This window comes from Nestor notabilis, unplaced genomic scaffold, assembly GCF_000696875.1.
Source record: "Nestor notabilis isolate BGI_N333 unplaced genomic scaffold, ASM69687v1 scaffold34585, whole genome shotgun sequence".
In the NCBI taxonomy this organism is placed as follows: Eukaryota; Metazoa; Chordata; class Aves; order Psittaciformes; family Psittacidae; genus Nestor; species Nestor notabilis.
Genome location: NW_009928496.1, coordinates 9,474 through 25,879, shown reverse-complemented (window position 1 = coordinate 25,879; position 16,406 = coordinate 9,474). Strand labels below are relative to the sequence as shown.

At 38.9% G+C, this 16,406-nt stretch overlaps 1 protein-coding gene across 1 annotated transcript; it reads left to right on the top strand.

Annotated features, from left to right (window-relative positions):
• Nucleotides 1-12: 12 nt before the first annotated feature.
• Nucleotides 13-16,051, top strand: WDR75 (WD repeat domain 75; the record flags this gene model as incomplete). Its single annotated transcript, XM_010014523.1, has 20 exons — nucleotides 13-153; nucleotides 459-524; nucleotides 1,186-1,279; nucleotides 2,168-2,292; nucleotides 2,610-2,680; nucleotides 3,193-3,309; nucleotides 3,881-3,969; nucleotides 4,740-4,898; nucleotides 5,241-5,300; nucleotides 5,390-5,505; nucleotides 5,962-6,134; nucleotides 6,955-7,118; nucleotides 8,363-8,546; nucleotides 10,391-10,485; nucleotides 10,906-11,001; nucleotides 11,591-11,760; nucleotides 12,284-12,343; nucleotides 13,421-13,564; nucleotides 13,640-13,731; nucleotides 15,844-16,051. Coding segments are annotated over 20 exons (2,424 nt in total), but the record flags the coding sequence as incomplete, so codon positions are not given.
• Nucleotides 16,052-16,406: the final 355 nt, after the last annotated feature.

Genomic DNA, 16,406 nt, shown 5'->3' with positions numbered 1-16,406 from the left:
CACCCCCCCACCCCCCGCTTCAGGTACCTGCTATGTGCCTCCGGCGACTTCGTGAAGATGTACAGCGTGGTCACCGAGGAGACGCTGCGGCTGATGGGCGGCCACGCCGACCTGGTGACAGGCATCCAGCTCAACCCGCACAACCACATGCAGGTCTGGGGGGGAAGGAGGGTTTGGCTGGAGATGCTCCTGCCTCTCGGCCGGGCTTATGTGCCTCTGCGGGGCGCCTGGGGGCTGGCTGGAGTTTGGGAAGGGATTGGAAGCGATTAGAGCGTTGTTCAGCTAATGTTTCTGGCTGGAAGGGCAAGCCTTGTGTGTGTTTTCTACAAATAGAATAGTGAAACATCATGTGGGTTACACTGGTTGAATGGAATCAGTTCCATTGATGAACTTTTAAGCTGTGATTTTGTATAAAAGCTGGCTTTGATATATTTAACTTCCTTTTTTCTTCCCCTCAGCTCTATTCTTCTTCTCTTGATGGCACCATTAAGCTGTGGGACTTCATGGATGGCATTCCCATTAAAGTAGGTTCAGTCATTCTTGCTGAGCACATGTCAGAACCAGAATAAGGATTTCTGCAGCTATTATTACAAATGGGCACCAATCAGTCTGGATGTGCTGCTCTGCCATTAAAACAGCCTGAAAACTGTCTGTCTATGGCAGTGATAGAATGTGGCACTTGATGTGTGTGTCACTGCAAAAATTCATGATGATGCAGAATCTTTTGGGGGAAAGGTGGGATATGTACTAACATGTAACTTTGCTCCTTGCTGCAGTTCAGAGTCCAGTGTAGCTCTTGGGGAGTGTGCTGCCGTTTGTGATATGCCAATAGAAATTGATATGATGGCTTGAAAATGTGGACTGCTGACTGTCCTGTTGCTCCTGTTTTCTGCTAGAGAGAAGCACTTTCCTATAGGTGGACCTTCTGCCTTATATTAGGCATAAGGTACCTTCAGGCTTTTCAGTAAATCTGATGTCTTATATTTTTAAGTACTGTTTTAACATTTGTATTAGTCCTTATTAGAATAAAGGTCTTCTCATTTATTGTAGAACTGAGAATTTTAATACATCAATTTCATTAAAGCACACGTGTTTTCCTTATTGTAAGAACTTGGCAGTACTCAATATTGAAAACAGTATGCACAAATGTAGTAACTGTTGACCTCCTCGTATTCTTTTTCTTAGACTTTCACTGTAGGATCCAAACTTCTGGCACTGTACGCTCTTGCTAGTTCTGAGGATTCGGTGTTTGTAGTGATTCCAAAGAGTGGTGAAAGAGGTATAGTATGATTAGCATCATCCTTGTCATTCTGTGTCTAAGCTACAGTCATGTCAGTGAATGGTATGCTGCAAGAACATACTTTAATATCTTAGTTTTGAAAATACTTCTTAAGTCCTGTGCCAGGTGTCTGCAGTCCTGCATTTTGTACCTTTTTTTCTGTGTTCATTCTGTGATATTTGTTCTTTAATATTTGTCTAGAAGAGTGCTTATCTTCACTTTTGACACACATGCTGCATGTGTCCGATGTTGTAGGTGCAGTAAATCTTTAAGCAGTGTTTACCATGATACAGGGTATGCTGCAGTGCTTGTGCCTGCTCACCCACCTTAAGCAGCATTAACATAAATAACTTGTCCTATTTAACAGCATTCTGAGATAATTCATTCCTTAAATTTTTTCCAACATAAATATGAATATAGCTGGACCTTACTCTCAACTATATTGCTACAAATGTCCCTTCAGAGCAAGGGCAAATTCTGTGTAACTTTGCTTTGGTTTTGCTTACAGTTGCACTAGTATCCACTAGCTAGTCCTCAGTCTTCAATATTATTGTTTCAACCAAAATATCTGAAACAGTTCTTTTTTGAAAGTTATTAACATTTTTTTCACACTTATAAAAAAATATTGGAAGGTACACTCATAGAATGGTTGGGGTTGGAAAGGACCTTAAGATCATCTAGTTCCAACCCCCCTGCCGTGCTCAGGGAGCCTCACCCTAGACCGTGTCGCCCAAGGCTCTGTCCAACCTGGCCTTGAACACTGCCAGGGATGGAGCATTTACCACTTCATGTTAGTTGTAAGGTAGGAGGGGTGTAAAGCTCCTTTGTAAGGGATGTTTGTAAACTTCTTCATAAAAGACGTTTGATAACAGGTTTTTCTTTGCTCAGATACATTCCAGCTCGTCTCAGTTAAGCTGACAAAAGCAGCAGGCCAAGACGTGGAAGCCAAGGAATTGACAGTGGTTTTGGATGGTGTGGGTGCGTCACCGAAGCATATTGCATTTGGAAGAGAAGTATATTCACTTTTTGGGTTTTTTTTTAGTTCTCTTGGGTGTTGGTTGGGGTTGGGTTTTTTTCCTCTCAAATGGACTATATGCTGTTAGGCTTTTATACAAGCACAGCAGCACAGAAACAAAACTGAAGTTAAACGAATCTGTGTCAGACTTACACTATCTATTATTAAAATAAAAGAACACTTAAAATAGGAAAATATTTACTTAATATGAGCTTATATATGTTATCTTCAGTTATAATATTTTGTTGTCAAACATGATTTCTTTCATGTGGAAGAACACAAACTATGTCCTAAGTTGTTGTTTTACTCTAACAGGGTCAATATGTGGCATCAGTGAAGGAGGCTGATCTCCAAGTTTATTTTTTTAAACAGAAGCAGTTGAACAGGTAAGAATGAGAGCGTCAGGTATTGATTCAGTCAGATATATCATAAATGTCTCTTAACTGGTGATGTGTGCACACATTAGCTTACATTTGTCAGCAACCATTTGATTTTATGCTGGAGGGGGTGCAGTCACTATGTAAGAAGCCTCCTGTAGAGGCAGGCAGTGAGGTGCTGCAATGACAGCTTAGCTTTTTGGCTCAGGCATGTATTTTTTTCAGGTGAATGCTTAGGCTGATGCTGGACTGAAACAAGTGACATAGTTTGGTCAGGGAGAAAGGGCGGGCTGGGATGGAGAAGGAGAGGGAAGGAAGGACAAATCTTTCAGCTTGATTGAAGGCAAAGAACTAAGGAAATAATGAGAAAAATGTGTCACTTTTTATGAGAGTATATGTGACTATAACAACTTGGAGATGTTTAATTTTGCTAGTCAGAATTACTTGTATGTGCATTAGGTAATCCTTTTGAAGCTTTGTTTATCCTCATATAATTCAAGTTACTTTCTAAACTCTTGAAGGTTTTCTGTAAATGCAGTGAAGACAAAAAGTGGAAACAGTCAGTTCAGTTGTATAGCATGCCATCCTACAGAGGATTGTATTGCAACGGGCCATGCTGATGGAAAGATTCGCCTCTGGTATGCACATTTTGGTTCCACTATGTACCCCAGAAACTGATGTAACCATAGGAATTAAGTGAGACCTGAGCAAAGCAGTCTGATTCATCCATAACATTGCCATTTCCAGAAGTCATAATGAGCAAAGAGTGGCAAAGTCCTGTGAAGCTGCAGTACTGACATACTGCCTTCAAGGTACAGCTTCAGTTTAATTTCATATGGGAAAATATCCCGTGCTCCACAAATCTAAACTGTATTTGAGAAAGGTAATGCAGAAGCAGCTGAAATAGCTCTTTATGGGCACATAGAGTCCTAGGGAGAGCACTCACAGAATTGCACGGATAAGAACAATACGCTTGCGAAGTTCCTCCCTGCTGCTGAATTGTTGAGTGTGTCTAAGATGTGCAGTGTGCACCAGGAAGGTGCTGAAAACCTGCTAGTATGGTTCCTTCCCTCCCTTTGCATCACTTGAACATACAAGAAACCCTAGTCTAGAAGTTAGAGGAGAGGGTGGTATACTTGATTAAGTATTTCCTTTCATTTGCTCTGTTGATGTCGTGCTTAAAGAACTGTTCTATTCCTCCCTACGTAGGAGGAATTTCTACCACAAGAAAGAGTACACCTTTTCCACGCTGCACTGGCATCATGATACTGTCATGGATCTAGCTTATTCCGTGGAAGGTGAGCAAAAAAACCACGCAAACAAATGCTCTTGAAGTCAGAGTTGCAGCAGGGAAGGAAAAATCAGTAGAAGTTCAAGTTTGTCTATTAACAAACAAAGTAGTATCTAGAACTTCAAATATGTCCAGGAAGGATCTGAAATACAGGAGGCAGTTGTTGTTACGTATTTTGATTGTCATTCATATTGTCAAATATCTACCTTGTGTGGTAGAATGTAAAATCCACCCCATCCTCTTACCTCTTTTACCTCACCTCCACTCTTTCTTTCCCCCACTTCCATCAGTAATACTGATGAGTTCTTGCCAGAGTGTTATTTGCCTCCAAATAAAACAAGCCAGTCTTGTCTGAGCTCAAACCTAGTGGCAAAAGTACAGTTAACTTTTATCTGAATTGTGTGATCTGAACTATTCTCCTTAGGGTATTTCTTACTCCTAAGTACTTCTGATAGAAAGAGAACAATTCAGCTATGTTGTAACGCAAATAATTCAGCTGATTCAGACAGTAATGGGATCTACTACTCCCAAAACACTGTTTAAATTTTACTGTTAGCACAAATTCTTGCTACTTCTTCCAAGTTTCCGTAGCAGTTTAACATGGGATAATGAGAAACATATCTTTATGCCCAGGCTCAATATGAGGAATAATTGCTTTCTTCATGACGGTTTAGGAAAGGTTTATGAGAAACCTGTCTGTCATTGTAAACATGTATGCTAATGATACTTTTTTTTTTTTAACCAAAACCTGTAACTGTATTTTTGTTTCTGGAAAAGGAACCAACTTGCTGAGTGGCGGAGTTGAATCTGTTCTAGTTCTGTGGCACAATGAATCGGACTGTCGGAAGGATTTCCTTCCTCGTTTGGGATCTCCTATTGAGTACATCTCCATGTCATCTGATGGCTCACTCTGCTGCACCCTGCATAAAGACAACAGTAAGCCAAAACATATTTTATGTATCACTTAATGCAAAATGGAATGCAAATCTTTGAGCTTTATTTTGTTAATTTCAGATGAATTAACTAGATACTACATAAAAATTCAATATTGATCTGAAAGAACAGATGCTTGAAGTGATCTTTTGCTCTTTCAGCAGTCTTGTGAACGTGCCTGGTGATGGCTGTAACTTGGCTTTTCACCTTGGTGTAGGGTTGTCATAGGTAGACAGAAGACACATTTAGAGGATCAAGTACAGTTGGTTAAGGTCCCTGCCCTACCATGAGATGTGGTTAAATTGCAGAAGCCTATCACAAGACCTTGTCTGCTTTTCCTTTCAGGAATTACAATTATCAACAGCAACCTCAGATTTTCCAAAAGTATTCAAGGGCTAATCAAAAGTAAGTGCAATAAAATTTGTCTTCCACTTTGGGGGCAGAATGTGTCACTTTCCATCTTGGGTTACTTGTCATCTGATTTTTGTTTCTAGGTATGGATGTGAAGACTGGTCTGGTGGTTGATCCTAGAACCAAAGCTTTGGTGCTGAATGGAGAGCCTGGCCACTTGCAGTTCTATTCTCTCCAAAGTGATCAACAGCTGTTCAGTGTAAGTTGGATGGGCTTATACTTTAACTTAAGTAAGTTATGCATCAGGACTTGCTTGGAGACTTAATTTGGCAAGCAGGACAAAAGCCAGCAGCTATAATACCCTGACACTGGATTCCAAGCTGAGATGTTTTCGGCTTTATCACAAAATTCTTTTACTTGTTAAGCATAGTTAAATGTTGATAGTTGAATAAATACAGTGTGTTGCTCCTGTTAAATGTCAAGAAATTCTAGGTAAAATCCCTTCAAATTATTTTTTTTCATCCATTCCTACACTTAGCATTCTTGTGGAATGTTACATGCCCTAATTATACTTTCTCCACATTATTTTTATATGCCACAGCTAGTCAGTTCTAACTGGTGCCTTCAGAGCATCCTTTTTCCATGGTTTTATGAATGATATCTTTAAATCTACACTTGAATTTCAAAATGTAATTTTGGCCTTTTTGTTTTGCAGTTGGATATTGTGCAGCGACAATACATTCACCAGGCCGGTTTAAAGCAAGCTGACTTGGTCAAGGTTGCGTTTAGTGCCCAAGGCAAGTGGCTAGCAACAGTGGAAGAGAGAGAAGAAGTAACTGACCCTGAGTTACAGTTGAAGCTGTGGTTCTATGATGAAGAAACACAAAGGTAATGATAATAGAGCTGGACTTCTAGGTGTTAAAATCTTAAGTATCACACAAATTCTACGCAGGCTTTATCTTGCAAAGGCAATTTTTCCAGATGATAAAACCTAGGGAATACCCTAGGGAGAGTTTACCATGCATGCTACATGCATCTGAAGCAACACAGAGTTGAAGTAAATACATACCAAAAGTTATTGCTCTGAATCTGATTCACTTACAGTAATCAGACAAACTGTTTTAACCATGGGACTTAAATTCACGTATTTTCTTGGTATTAAAAATCATGGCCTTGAAGGAAAGGTTCTAGAGCTTTATCAGTTTTCCAGCCTCTGTCTAATCCATCATGAATTGATTAGTCCTTCCAGGGTACGGATAATTATGATTTTATTGTTGGGTTGTTTTTGTTCTTTAGCCAACATAGGCATCTGGTTCATACACTTTCCCTTATTTTCTTATTAAAAACATACATATTTTTACCATAATTTGTTTTTTTTCTTAAAGAAGAAACAAAGTTGATTGGTATAGCAGCTATGTGACTGATTTTCTAAGTGTTGGAAAGACTGCCCAGAGCTCAGGCTGAATACTTGAGAGCTATGCTTGCTTAGTGATAATCCCTTCTCAGTGCTGGGCCACAACCTCTCTTGCTGTATGAAAGTGATTAGGGAAATGTGATCTGTAAATGCAATACCATTTAGCTACCTAATTAGACAGAAGTTTCTTTGATTCTTCTTCTCCCCACCCCTTTCAGAATCACCTTAAACTGAAATCTTTCCAAAGTTCCAAAATGAAATAAAATGGCAAGCTTCTGTTTTGTTTTCCTATAGCTTTAAGCTGAATACTAGAATAAATATGCCCCATGAGGACCACATAACAGACATGTGCTTTCGTGACATGGATGAATTGGAAGATGACTCTGTGATACTGGTAACAGCTGGCAGAGACTGTGTGTTTAAAGTCTGGGTGATGGTAGAAGACACTGATCCAGAAGGTAAATACGGTCACATGCTTGTCCGCTTGTGACATGCTATAGAAATTCTGAGCCTAACTTCATCCTGTCGGAACTAGGCCCTCGAGTCCCCTGCTTTTACTTGTTTCTGCTGTTGCGTGAAGTATTGTGTTCTCCTAAGCATCCTATGTGACAGAGTTCTCTCATAGTTTTGCGGGTCTATGGGTTGATGTGGAGGTTCCTGATACAGCAAAGGCCTTGCTGAGCCTGCCACAGAAGGGAAAGGCAGCCTCTATAGACTGTTTAAAAGTGTAAAAGTAGAAATTAGTGCTGACTTCTGTGGTGTATTTGCCCAGCAGGGACAGAGTAGGGAATGCTCAGCTAGAGAGAGTCAACGTGCTGCAGCTTCTTTTAATAAACATAAGTATTCATAAATAGAACACATAAGTGTTCATAAATAGAACACACCGGCATGTTTTTAACTGCAGTTAACCGCAGATCTCTCAGTGTGCCTCTAGATGGTGCCATGCAGTTTAAAGTAGTGAATTGTTTCTGGCTTTTTTTTTACAGGCAGATCTTTTAATCATCAACTCATAGCCATTATATAAAGGTTACCTTAGCATAGGGTGAACTTAGTTCCCTTTCTTTCCTCATCCTACTCATATGTTTCAAAAGCATGCTGTATGAATTTATTTATACTGGGAAATGTATGTTATGTGGTAAGTACATCACTTTGCTGTTTATTTGATGGTTATCAACATTGGGGCAGGTATCCCAACGGAGTGCACTGGCAGGTTAAGCAGCACACGGTTGACCATGCTGATGGGCCACTGTGATCTTCAGACATTATGTAAATGAACCATGAGCTTTGCTGGACTCAAATGCAACCTGTATTCAGATTTTTAGTAATGCTTGTGTTATTGCTACAGTTTTTAAAAGAACATTATGTCTCAGAACACTTAAGTGTTGAATCTCCTTCGGTATCTGTTTTTCTTTTATCTAACATCTGCCTGTTTGAGAGCAGTTAAAATAGGTGGCAAAGTAAACATGAATATTGTACCATGTCAGTCTCGGGATTCACTGTTTAAATGCAAAACTGAGGATAAATGAAAAACCTACTAGATGTTTCTTGTACTAGAACAATAGACGTTCTCTATACTCTTCAAAAATGTAAAGCTTCTGAAACAAATCTGTCTTGCTCTTGAGCCTATTTTGCAGCTCTAATACTTGAATTCTTATTTCTTCATGTATACACTTGAATTAACTACCTTGTTTGTTCAATGCAGCACAGCAGAGTGTGAGCTGGAGCTGTGACTTCGTAGGCAGCTACCACAACTACCAAGCCACGAACTGCTGTTTCTCAGAAGATGGCTCTTTGCTTGCTGTTAGCTTTGAAGAAACTGTCACTGTATGGGATTCAGTTACTTGGGATCTTAAGTGTACGTTTTGCCATCCACCTGGAAAAATAAGGTATGTTTTTCATCTATTTTTTTAATGTTTTGAACTCTTGGAACAGAAGGAATCGATTCATAGGAGCCAAGACCTTCTGTATGTTCATCTACACGTTGAATTTAACAGTCTTAAGTTCATATATAGAAAAGAGTCTAAAATGGCTCCTAGGTGGCCGGTAACATACCATTAAAAATAGTAAGATTTGCAGTTTCATCTTTTTACTTTCTTGTGACTTCTCTACCTCCTGTACTCAAATATGTGTCACTTGGCAAATAACAGGAGTGTGTTAGTAGCCCTTTTTTTTTTCCTTATTAATCTAGGGATGAATCAAAGTACTGAAAAAGTATAAGAAGTTTGTTCTTTATTCATGTATGCATGTGTAAAAACAGTGATTATATCAGTAAACCATAAAGGCATATTGACCTGGTATTATAAACAGATTTCTTGATCCTTTCTAACCTCTGTTGGAGAAGCCGTGTTTGCCTGGCAGACTATCTCAGCATGCTCCGTTGTGTGCTGTCATGGTAAAAGACATCCTGAAGGTCTAGATGCTGTTCTGTTGTGTAAGGATAATGAGGAATGGCATAGGCTGATGTTAGAGATAAAAGACAGAGACTTGAAGAATAGGACAACCTTAATATTGAGCTTCCTGGACTGTACTAAAATACAGCAGTTTCTCATCCAGGTAAAGTACCATTTTTCTTAAAATAACCTTGAAATAATAGGGCAGTAGGTGACCTCATGGGTTCATCTACTTAATCTCTCTGCTAGATCTCTGTATCTAAACAATTCCTGGAACAGGAAGATGCTACAAACCTCCTGTAGCATTTTCTTTTAGTGCTGAGGTTTTTTTCTAACTGCTTTTCCAACTTGCTTCTCATAATCATTTCTGCAGTAATGGCAGAGGTATTTTATATACCCACTTCCAGGTACCACTTAAAATGGAAAGCAAAGCATTGTGTGGTGACGATGCAAAGAATCACAGAAAGATAGAGAGATTTCTCACTTCCATGTTTGTGTGTGTACGCTTGTAATCTTTTCTTTTGCATGATCAAGTGTGTTTTGTTTCTACTGGTCCTCTAAGATTAGAAATCAAGAAACATGATTCTGAAACTGGTGTGCAGGAAAACTGTGGGAGGCATGTAAGCCACACCTTTACTGCATCTATGGTGAAAACTCTTGACAGCCTGGTACAGTGGCAAGCTTTTCCCAGGCCAGCTGCTCCTTTTGTTGTAGCCTTTACTATATGCCATATTAAAAGGAAATAAATTACTCTAGGACTATGTTAATAACATAACTTCAAAGGGCTATGTTTTAATACAGAAATTACATCCCTTATCAGTGTTTTGAAAACTTTCTATACCATTAGAAATCAGAAGGCTGTTCTATTGTTCTCAAACAAGAAAATGAGAAATTAAGTGAAAACAAATCACACACTTTCTTCAATTGGAGCAGCATATAAGAATAACTTTTCTTTTACTGATTCTCTCTCTCTAGTGCTTAGAGCAATAGTAGGAATTCTTTGAACATGGAATTTATTTTCCCATCCCAATATGAACACTTACTATTACTTACGGGTTTGTAACTTACTTAAGAGCTTAAAATCAGTCCTTGAGACTGGAATGTTGTAGGAACATGTAATCATTGTAGATTTATGCATACTTTTCAATCTCCCAGACCTATCTGGTGGTTGTGTGTGAAGTTTTATGCCACTAGAGGTGAAAGCAAAAAGCAAACTTCTCCTAAATTGAATATCAGAGCTAAATCTTAACGGAATGTTTGTGACTTGTGAATCATCACTATATAGAGAAACAGATGAAGTCTGAAGGTCACTAACGTGTTTTGACTTTTTACTTCTGTAGGAACATCTGCTTTGGGAGACTAACATGTTCCAAGTACCTTATTGGTGCCACTGACCATGGCTTTCTGTGTTGCTGGAACCTGCTCACTTGTGCATGTAAGATCAGCTTAAATGCGTGCTAGTGTGGTAACCTTTAACACTTTAATTTACTATGAAACCTTAAAGCAATTCTAGTTTGATTCCAGATTGACCTCCTACAAAATGTTCTATGGAAATATAATAATTTTCATACTTCAGACAAGATAGCATCCTGTCCAGCGTGTGTGCGCTTTGTCTGATGTGCAGAGTAAATTCTAAGTTAGATGATGGATAACACAACAATAGCTAGTATTTCATGTTAATGTAGAAGTTGATTGTATTTGTATTTAGCCACCTGGGAGTAAATGAAATTGCATGCCTTTTCCAGAGGTAAAGACCCTGTGTGTCATTCCCATTTGCCCTGTTGTGTGGCAGAGTAGTGGGATAGAACTGAAAGCCGCCTCTTCATGTCTGGCTGTTGCTGTGTTTGCTTTTCAGTGGAATGGAGTGCCCACCTCAACATCCTAGTTCTGCAACCTGATCCCCTGTCAGAACATATTGCTGCTGTCTCATGGCTCTCCAAAGAATCCAGCTGTAAGTACAAAGGCTTCTTTGACAAGTCATAGTCAGTGAAATTTAAAACTGTGAAAGCATAATCTCTAGAAAAGGTTTTCCTAGAATTCAGCCCCATGAAAGCCATAAGACAAACTTGAATCTGTGTTTGCACCTGGGGGAAGCTGAGCCATGCCTGACATCAAAGGGAAGTCAAGCATGTTGGCTCTCCATCTTTTCTTCCAACAGTTAGTTCCTGGTGCAGGATATAGCACATGATTAACCATGCTTTCTGGGTGAGGATCTGGAATGTTCTTGACCCTCTCCTATAAATAGATAACTGGTTGAACTGTACAGCTGCGTTTTGGAGCTTTAACTGTAAATTATTGTTACTCTCCTTAGAGCTACTGTTCTACAGAAAAGTTATTTTCCAAATATGTTCTCTGGATTGGAATGCTGTGAAAGGTACCTTCTATTATGCAGTAAAGTTATCCAGTTATAATTCCTGCAAACTAGTGCTTGAAGGCAATTCTGCTCAGCCCTTACTGGCTATGATACAGAGGGCTTTGACAGCTATCCAGGAAGGTAAAATGTCATGATTTAAAGAGAAGATGTTCTTGGTTTTTTACAGTGTTTGTGTTTAAACCAAATGAGCCACGGCCAATCTATATCCAGAGAAACCTTTGTAAAGAGAAGATCCTGCTTGCTGCCTTTGTTCCAAGAGATGAACCTGAAATGACTGGGTCAGAAAAATACCTTTGGCTAAGAAGATCCCAACTATTTTTCCTTACTGATACACAAGTAAGAAATAGTGATTGGCAGGTGGTTCTTGGGGAAGAAGTATTTTCCTGAATGTGGACTGATACAAATTCAGACTTCTGCTCTGTTGAGCGTAAGAGTTTCCTTTTGTGATTTCAGGGCAGTGTAAGCCATGCTTTGTTCTTTATTAAAGGCTTTCAACTGTTTTTCTGCTGCCTCATTCATCCAAGAAACTAGATAATTTGGGAACATTGCCTATGCTGTTTAACTTCAACAGCCACCCAGAAGCTGTATTGCTGATTATCCGAATGTTTCGTATGATACTCAGTTTTTCCTGTAATTTGTGGGTGGGTGGGGAATTTTTTATTTGTTTTCCCAAAAAATGAACACAGAGCCTTTGCTTCCTTTCTATTTCTTTATAAAATAAAGAGGAAGAGATGCATTGCCCTTTTCCACTTGACTGACAAAAGCTTTTGAACTAGTTGGAAGCTTCTATAGACAAGGTATGGGAATGTGAAAAGCCGTGTCACATACTATAACTCTGCTACCTTGTTGTGTATTTTAGGAGCTACTGACGCTTAGCACAAGGTCTCTAGAAGAAAGGCTCACACCATCCAGCAAACAGGTACCTCTTACAGAAGCTCTGACAGAGACATACAGAGCAGTTCAGAATTCTGCTGATTTGTTTGCCTGATTCACATTCCCTTCTGTCATCAAAATGCACACCAGATCCTTAGATGGGTCATAGGCACTTAGCTGAGGGGGCAGTAATCTGTATTTGCTCATTTTTTGACAGAATTTCTGTTTGTAAAAAACCTTTGTAAAAAATAAAAGAAGTATTAGTGAGCTGCTCCCACCTTCCCTTGTTGCCCCTGAACAAGAAAATGGTACTTTCTTAAAGGGAGTCACACAAATGGAGCAAAACCACTTGAGATTTGAGTAAGCTCTTCCCTTATCTTGGTTTCTTTAACACTTGGAACCTTGAGTGTGGCCTGACCTGTGCATTCTGATGAGGATGAACAGTTGTCAGTATCAATGAGAAGGAATTTCAAACTTACATTGCAGTGTGTGCTTCTGTGGAGAAGTGTCCTGGGAAATTCAGTCACTTAAATTCATGTTGAAGTGTTTCATACCCATTGAACAGAATGAAACAGCAGCACTTGATAGAGTTGCTTGGTTAGATAAAATAGATCAAAGCATAAGTTAGTATCTTTCTAATACAAAATCCAGTGGGGATGTGGGTACAAGCAATCAGTTTCTTTGGAGGGTGGGGGAATAACTCAGAACTCAAGTTAAGGTTTATTGAGCTAGAAAAATGCCATGGTTTGCTTCCAGTTACATAATTAAGTCACTCAGCAGAAGATGCTGGGGCGTAAATGATCTTTTAGTCATAAGTGGAATCTGAAAGCCATACTTAGCGTTTCTGGCACATGCACCAGATTCTGTATTTGAAAGTTAATTGGTACATTAACCAACTAAATCTGGTGTTCCTGAACCCCCAAATTCTTGAGAGTTTTACTACCTCTGTGTAGGATTCTCTCGGGATGTCTGCCAGAGAATGAGTACAAAGAGCCATATGGCTTAGTTGAGTTAAATTTGAGTGTAGAGTTTTGTCACCTCAGTTGATTCTGAATTTTGATAACTCAAAATGAGATAGATTTGTGACGCTAAAAGTCTAATTAAAACTTTCACCTTTTTCAAGCTGGCAATAGAAGAAAGTCTTCCTGTGACCCCATTTAGTTTGCTACTGGGAAAGCACAGACGTCAGCAATCACAAGAGGATACCGACCTTGGAAAACTAGTTGTTCATAACAAGCATGAGCAAGATGCACCTGCTGTCAAAGAGGTAGGAGTAATTACAGTAAGTGTACAAGCAAAGTCATGACAAAAGCTTTCATAAAGCTTCTCTTTTATTTTCCAGCTTTTGCACACTCCAGCGCATGTTCTGCCATCTGCTTCCTTCCTATGTCCTATATTTATTAATTCATTGCTCATCTCCAAAGAGAATAAAAGGTAAGAAAAACAGAAAAACTCTCCTTAGTTACTGAAGTTATTTTAAATTATGTACATCTTTGTTTAAAGTATAAAAGCAGTTTTCCAACACTCTTCATTCTTCTATTGACATAAGTTAGTCTATCACTTGATTGTGGCAAGGTTTTTTTACAACTTAGATTTGGGGAGAGCTGCAGAGTTTAGTCTACTGGCTCTTTTGTTGCTGTTATTTTTGCTGTTCTTTGGGATAATGTATGCAAAATGTTGCCTTTGATACTCAAATGTTCTTTATGAATTTAACATTATTCCGGGGTTTTAATGCTTTTAGTGCTATTTTGGGATAAATGTCAGATTCTCAACTTTGCTTGATATTATGATGACTTCCTGTTATGATTCTTGGTTTTGGTTTCTAGGTACTGCAAGAGGTTAATCCTTAAATTTAATCTTAACGGTTTGTTTAGAACTCAAATTTTATTCCTGATTAAAATCACAGAATCAACTCAGTTGGAAAAACCTTTACATCATCAAGTCCGATCATTACCCCAGGACTGCCAAGCCTGCCACTAAACCATGTCACTTAGGCCCTCATCTATACCTTTTTTGAACACTTCCAGGGACAGCGATTCCACCACTCAGGGCAGCATGTTCCAGTGCCTTGTCACTGCAAAATTAACAGACAACACAATCTGAGTGTATACTGTGTAACGTACACTACACTTTATAGTGTGTACTGTGAACACAGCCAATATTGTGTTACAATGCATTAATCCCAGTTGAATGGAGAAGTTTGATAGGTACTGAGAATGTATTGTAGCTTGCTCCTTTGAGATAGATGCATGCTGCTAAAAAATGAATGCAGGCACAGAGGTTTTGACTGTAGTCTTGTATGAGGATTAATATCTTGTCACTTACTTACACTGAAGCCACTTAAATGCTTGCATTCTTTGTGCAATCTATTCTTTAAAGTCTTTAACGAAACTCTACCAAGCCAGAGATGAAAAGTGTCATTGTGTTAGCTGCCATCCTGAATTTGGAAAGACCAGAGAGAAGATGGTTTACACTGCCAGAGCTTACCCAGAAAAAAAACCCTGTTTGCATCATTTGTGATGCAGGTTATATTCTGCCCTAACAGCAGTATAGACAATTCTGCTCCATTGTGTCGGCCAGTATTGCTGTCTTTCTTATTGGATGACACAAGTAGAAGTATTTTTGCCACATCAACAAAACACTGATGAAAGTCTAATACAAGGAATATATTGAAACTTCCATGTAGTTTCAGTACCGAAGAATTTGGGAGTTCAGGGGCCTCTCTAAATATTTGCACATGTAGATCTTGTACTTTGACATGGGTGACTACTACGAGTGCACATTTGAAGTTGCTTATAAAGACTGTAGGATTTGGCTCTTGAAGAACAACAAGAATATGTCACTATATAGATAAAAGACAGTGTAATATCAATGTTTGACCATTTACGTTTTGTGAGTGATAAATAGTTTGTATTAGAACAGATGATTCTGGGAGTACCATTTTGCGTGCAGGTCATTCCTAACGAGATCCAAAATATGCACAGACATTTGAATTAATGGCACATTCTAAATGGCAACTGTTCTGTATAATTCTTTACAAGTGTGCTTTCTAGTGCAGCACAAGTTTAACTCTTGAAGTCACAAGGGAGCAGTCACTGCAAGCACCTCCCTAACACCTAAAAAACCAACCTTTTTCTTTTCTAGTAACACTAGATATTGTAGCAGTTTTTAAGACCAAGTGACCCTTTTCAGATTTGAAAGAGAAGAATGGCCTTCTTGAATATTGTCTCTACCAGCATATCCAGTGTTTCTGATACTGTGAGATTATAACTTTTTACATCATGATCTGCCTGTTCTGATATTATGCATAGTATTTGGAGAAAGAAAAATATTTTAAGTTTCCTTGAAACAGAGGACAGCTATTTGAACAACAGCTTGTAACTGAGATGGCAAGAGAAGTGTAGCAGTTTGCAAGAAGCCTGAGATTAAGTAATAAAATCTAGTGTTAACTTACTTATTTGCATGATAATGTACCTTTCCTGTAGTATGTGATGCTATAGTATGTGAGAGTATCTATTTATTGGGTTGTTTCCAATCATCTTCCAGTGCTGAAGAAGTTGCTGATGAAGTGGAAATGGAAAGTGAAAAAACAGATGATGATTCAGATGAGGAAGGAGATGTTACTGAAATGGAACAAGAAGATACAAATCCTCTGGAATTATTAGGAGAGATGACGTGTAAACTGTCTAAATCCCAGGAAAGAGAGCTACGGAAGTTAAGAAAAATGGACTACAGTTGGATATCAGCTTTCTAAATGGACACCTTTGGGGTTTTGTACTGTAAACTGAAGCTTTTGTGGATTAAATATTCTTTAAAAAAATCAAGTCCTTTGGCCATAAATCCTAGCAGCTTCTACTTCCATAAGCAAGGAGAACTGGGGGAAGGGGTTAAAGTTCAAGAAGCTGGTTCTGCTCCTAGTTTATTACTGGATCTTTGTGACCTTAGAAAACGTTTAACCTGTGGAGTTTTTTTCCCCTTACAAGTGTATTTAAAAGGCAAAACTGAGTTCATTATCTGACTTGTGATCAGTTAGCAAAGTGACAGCTAAGCTCCCAAAAATCTCACCGACTGAGGCTGGCCTACTGCTGCCAAAGCAACAGCAGCAAACA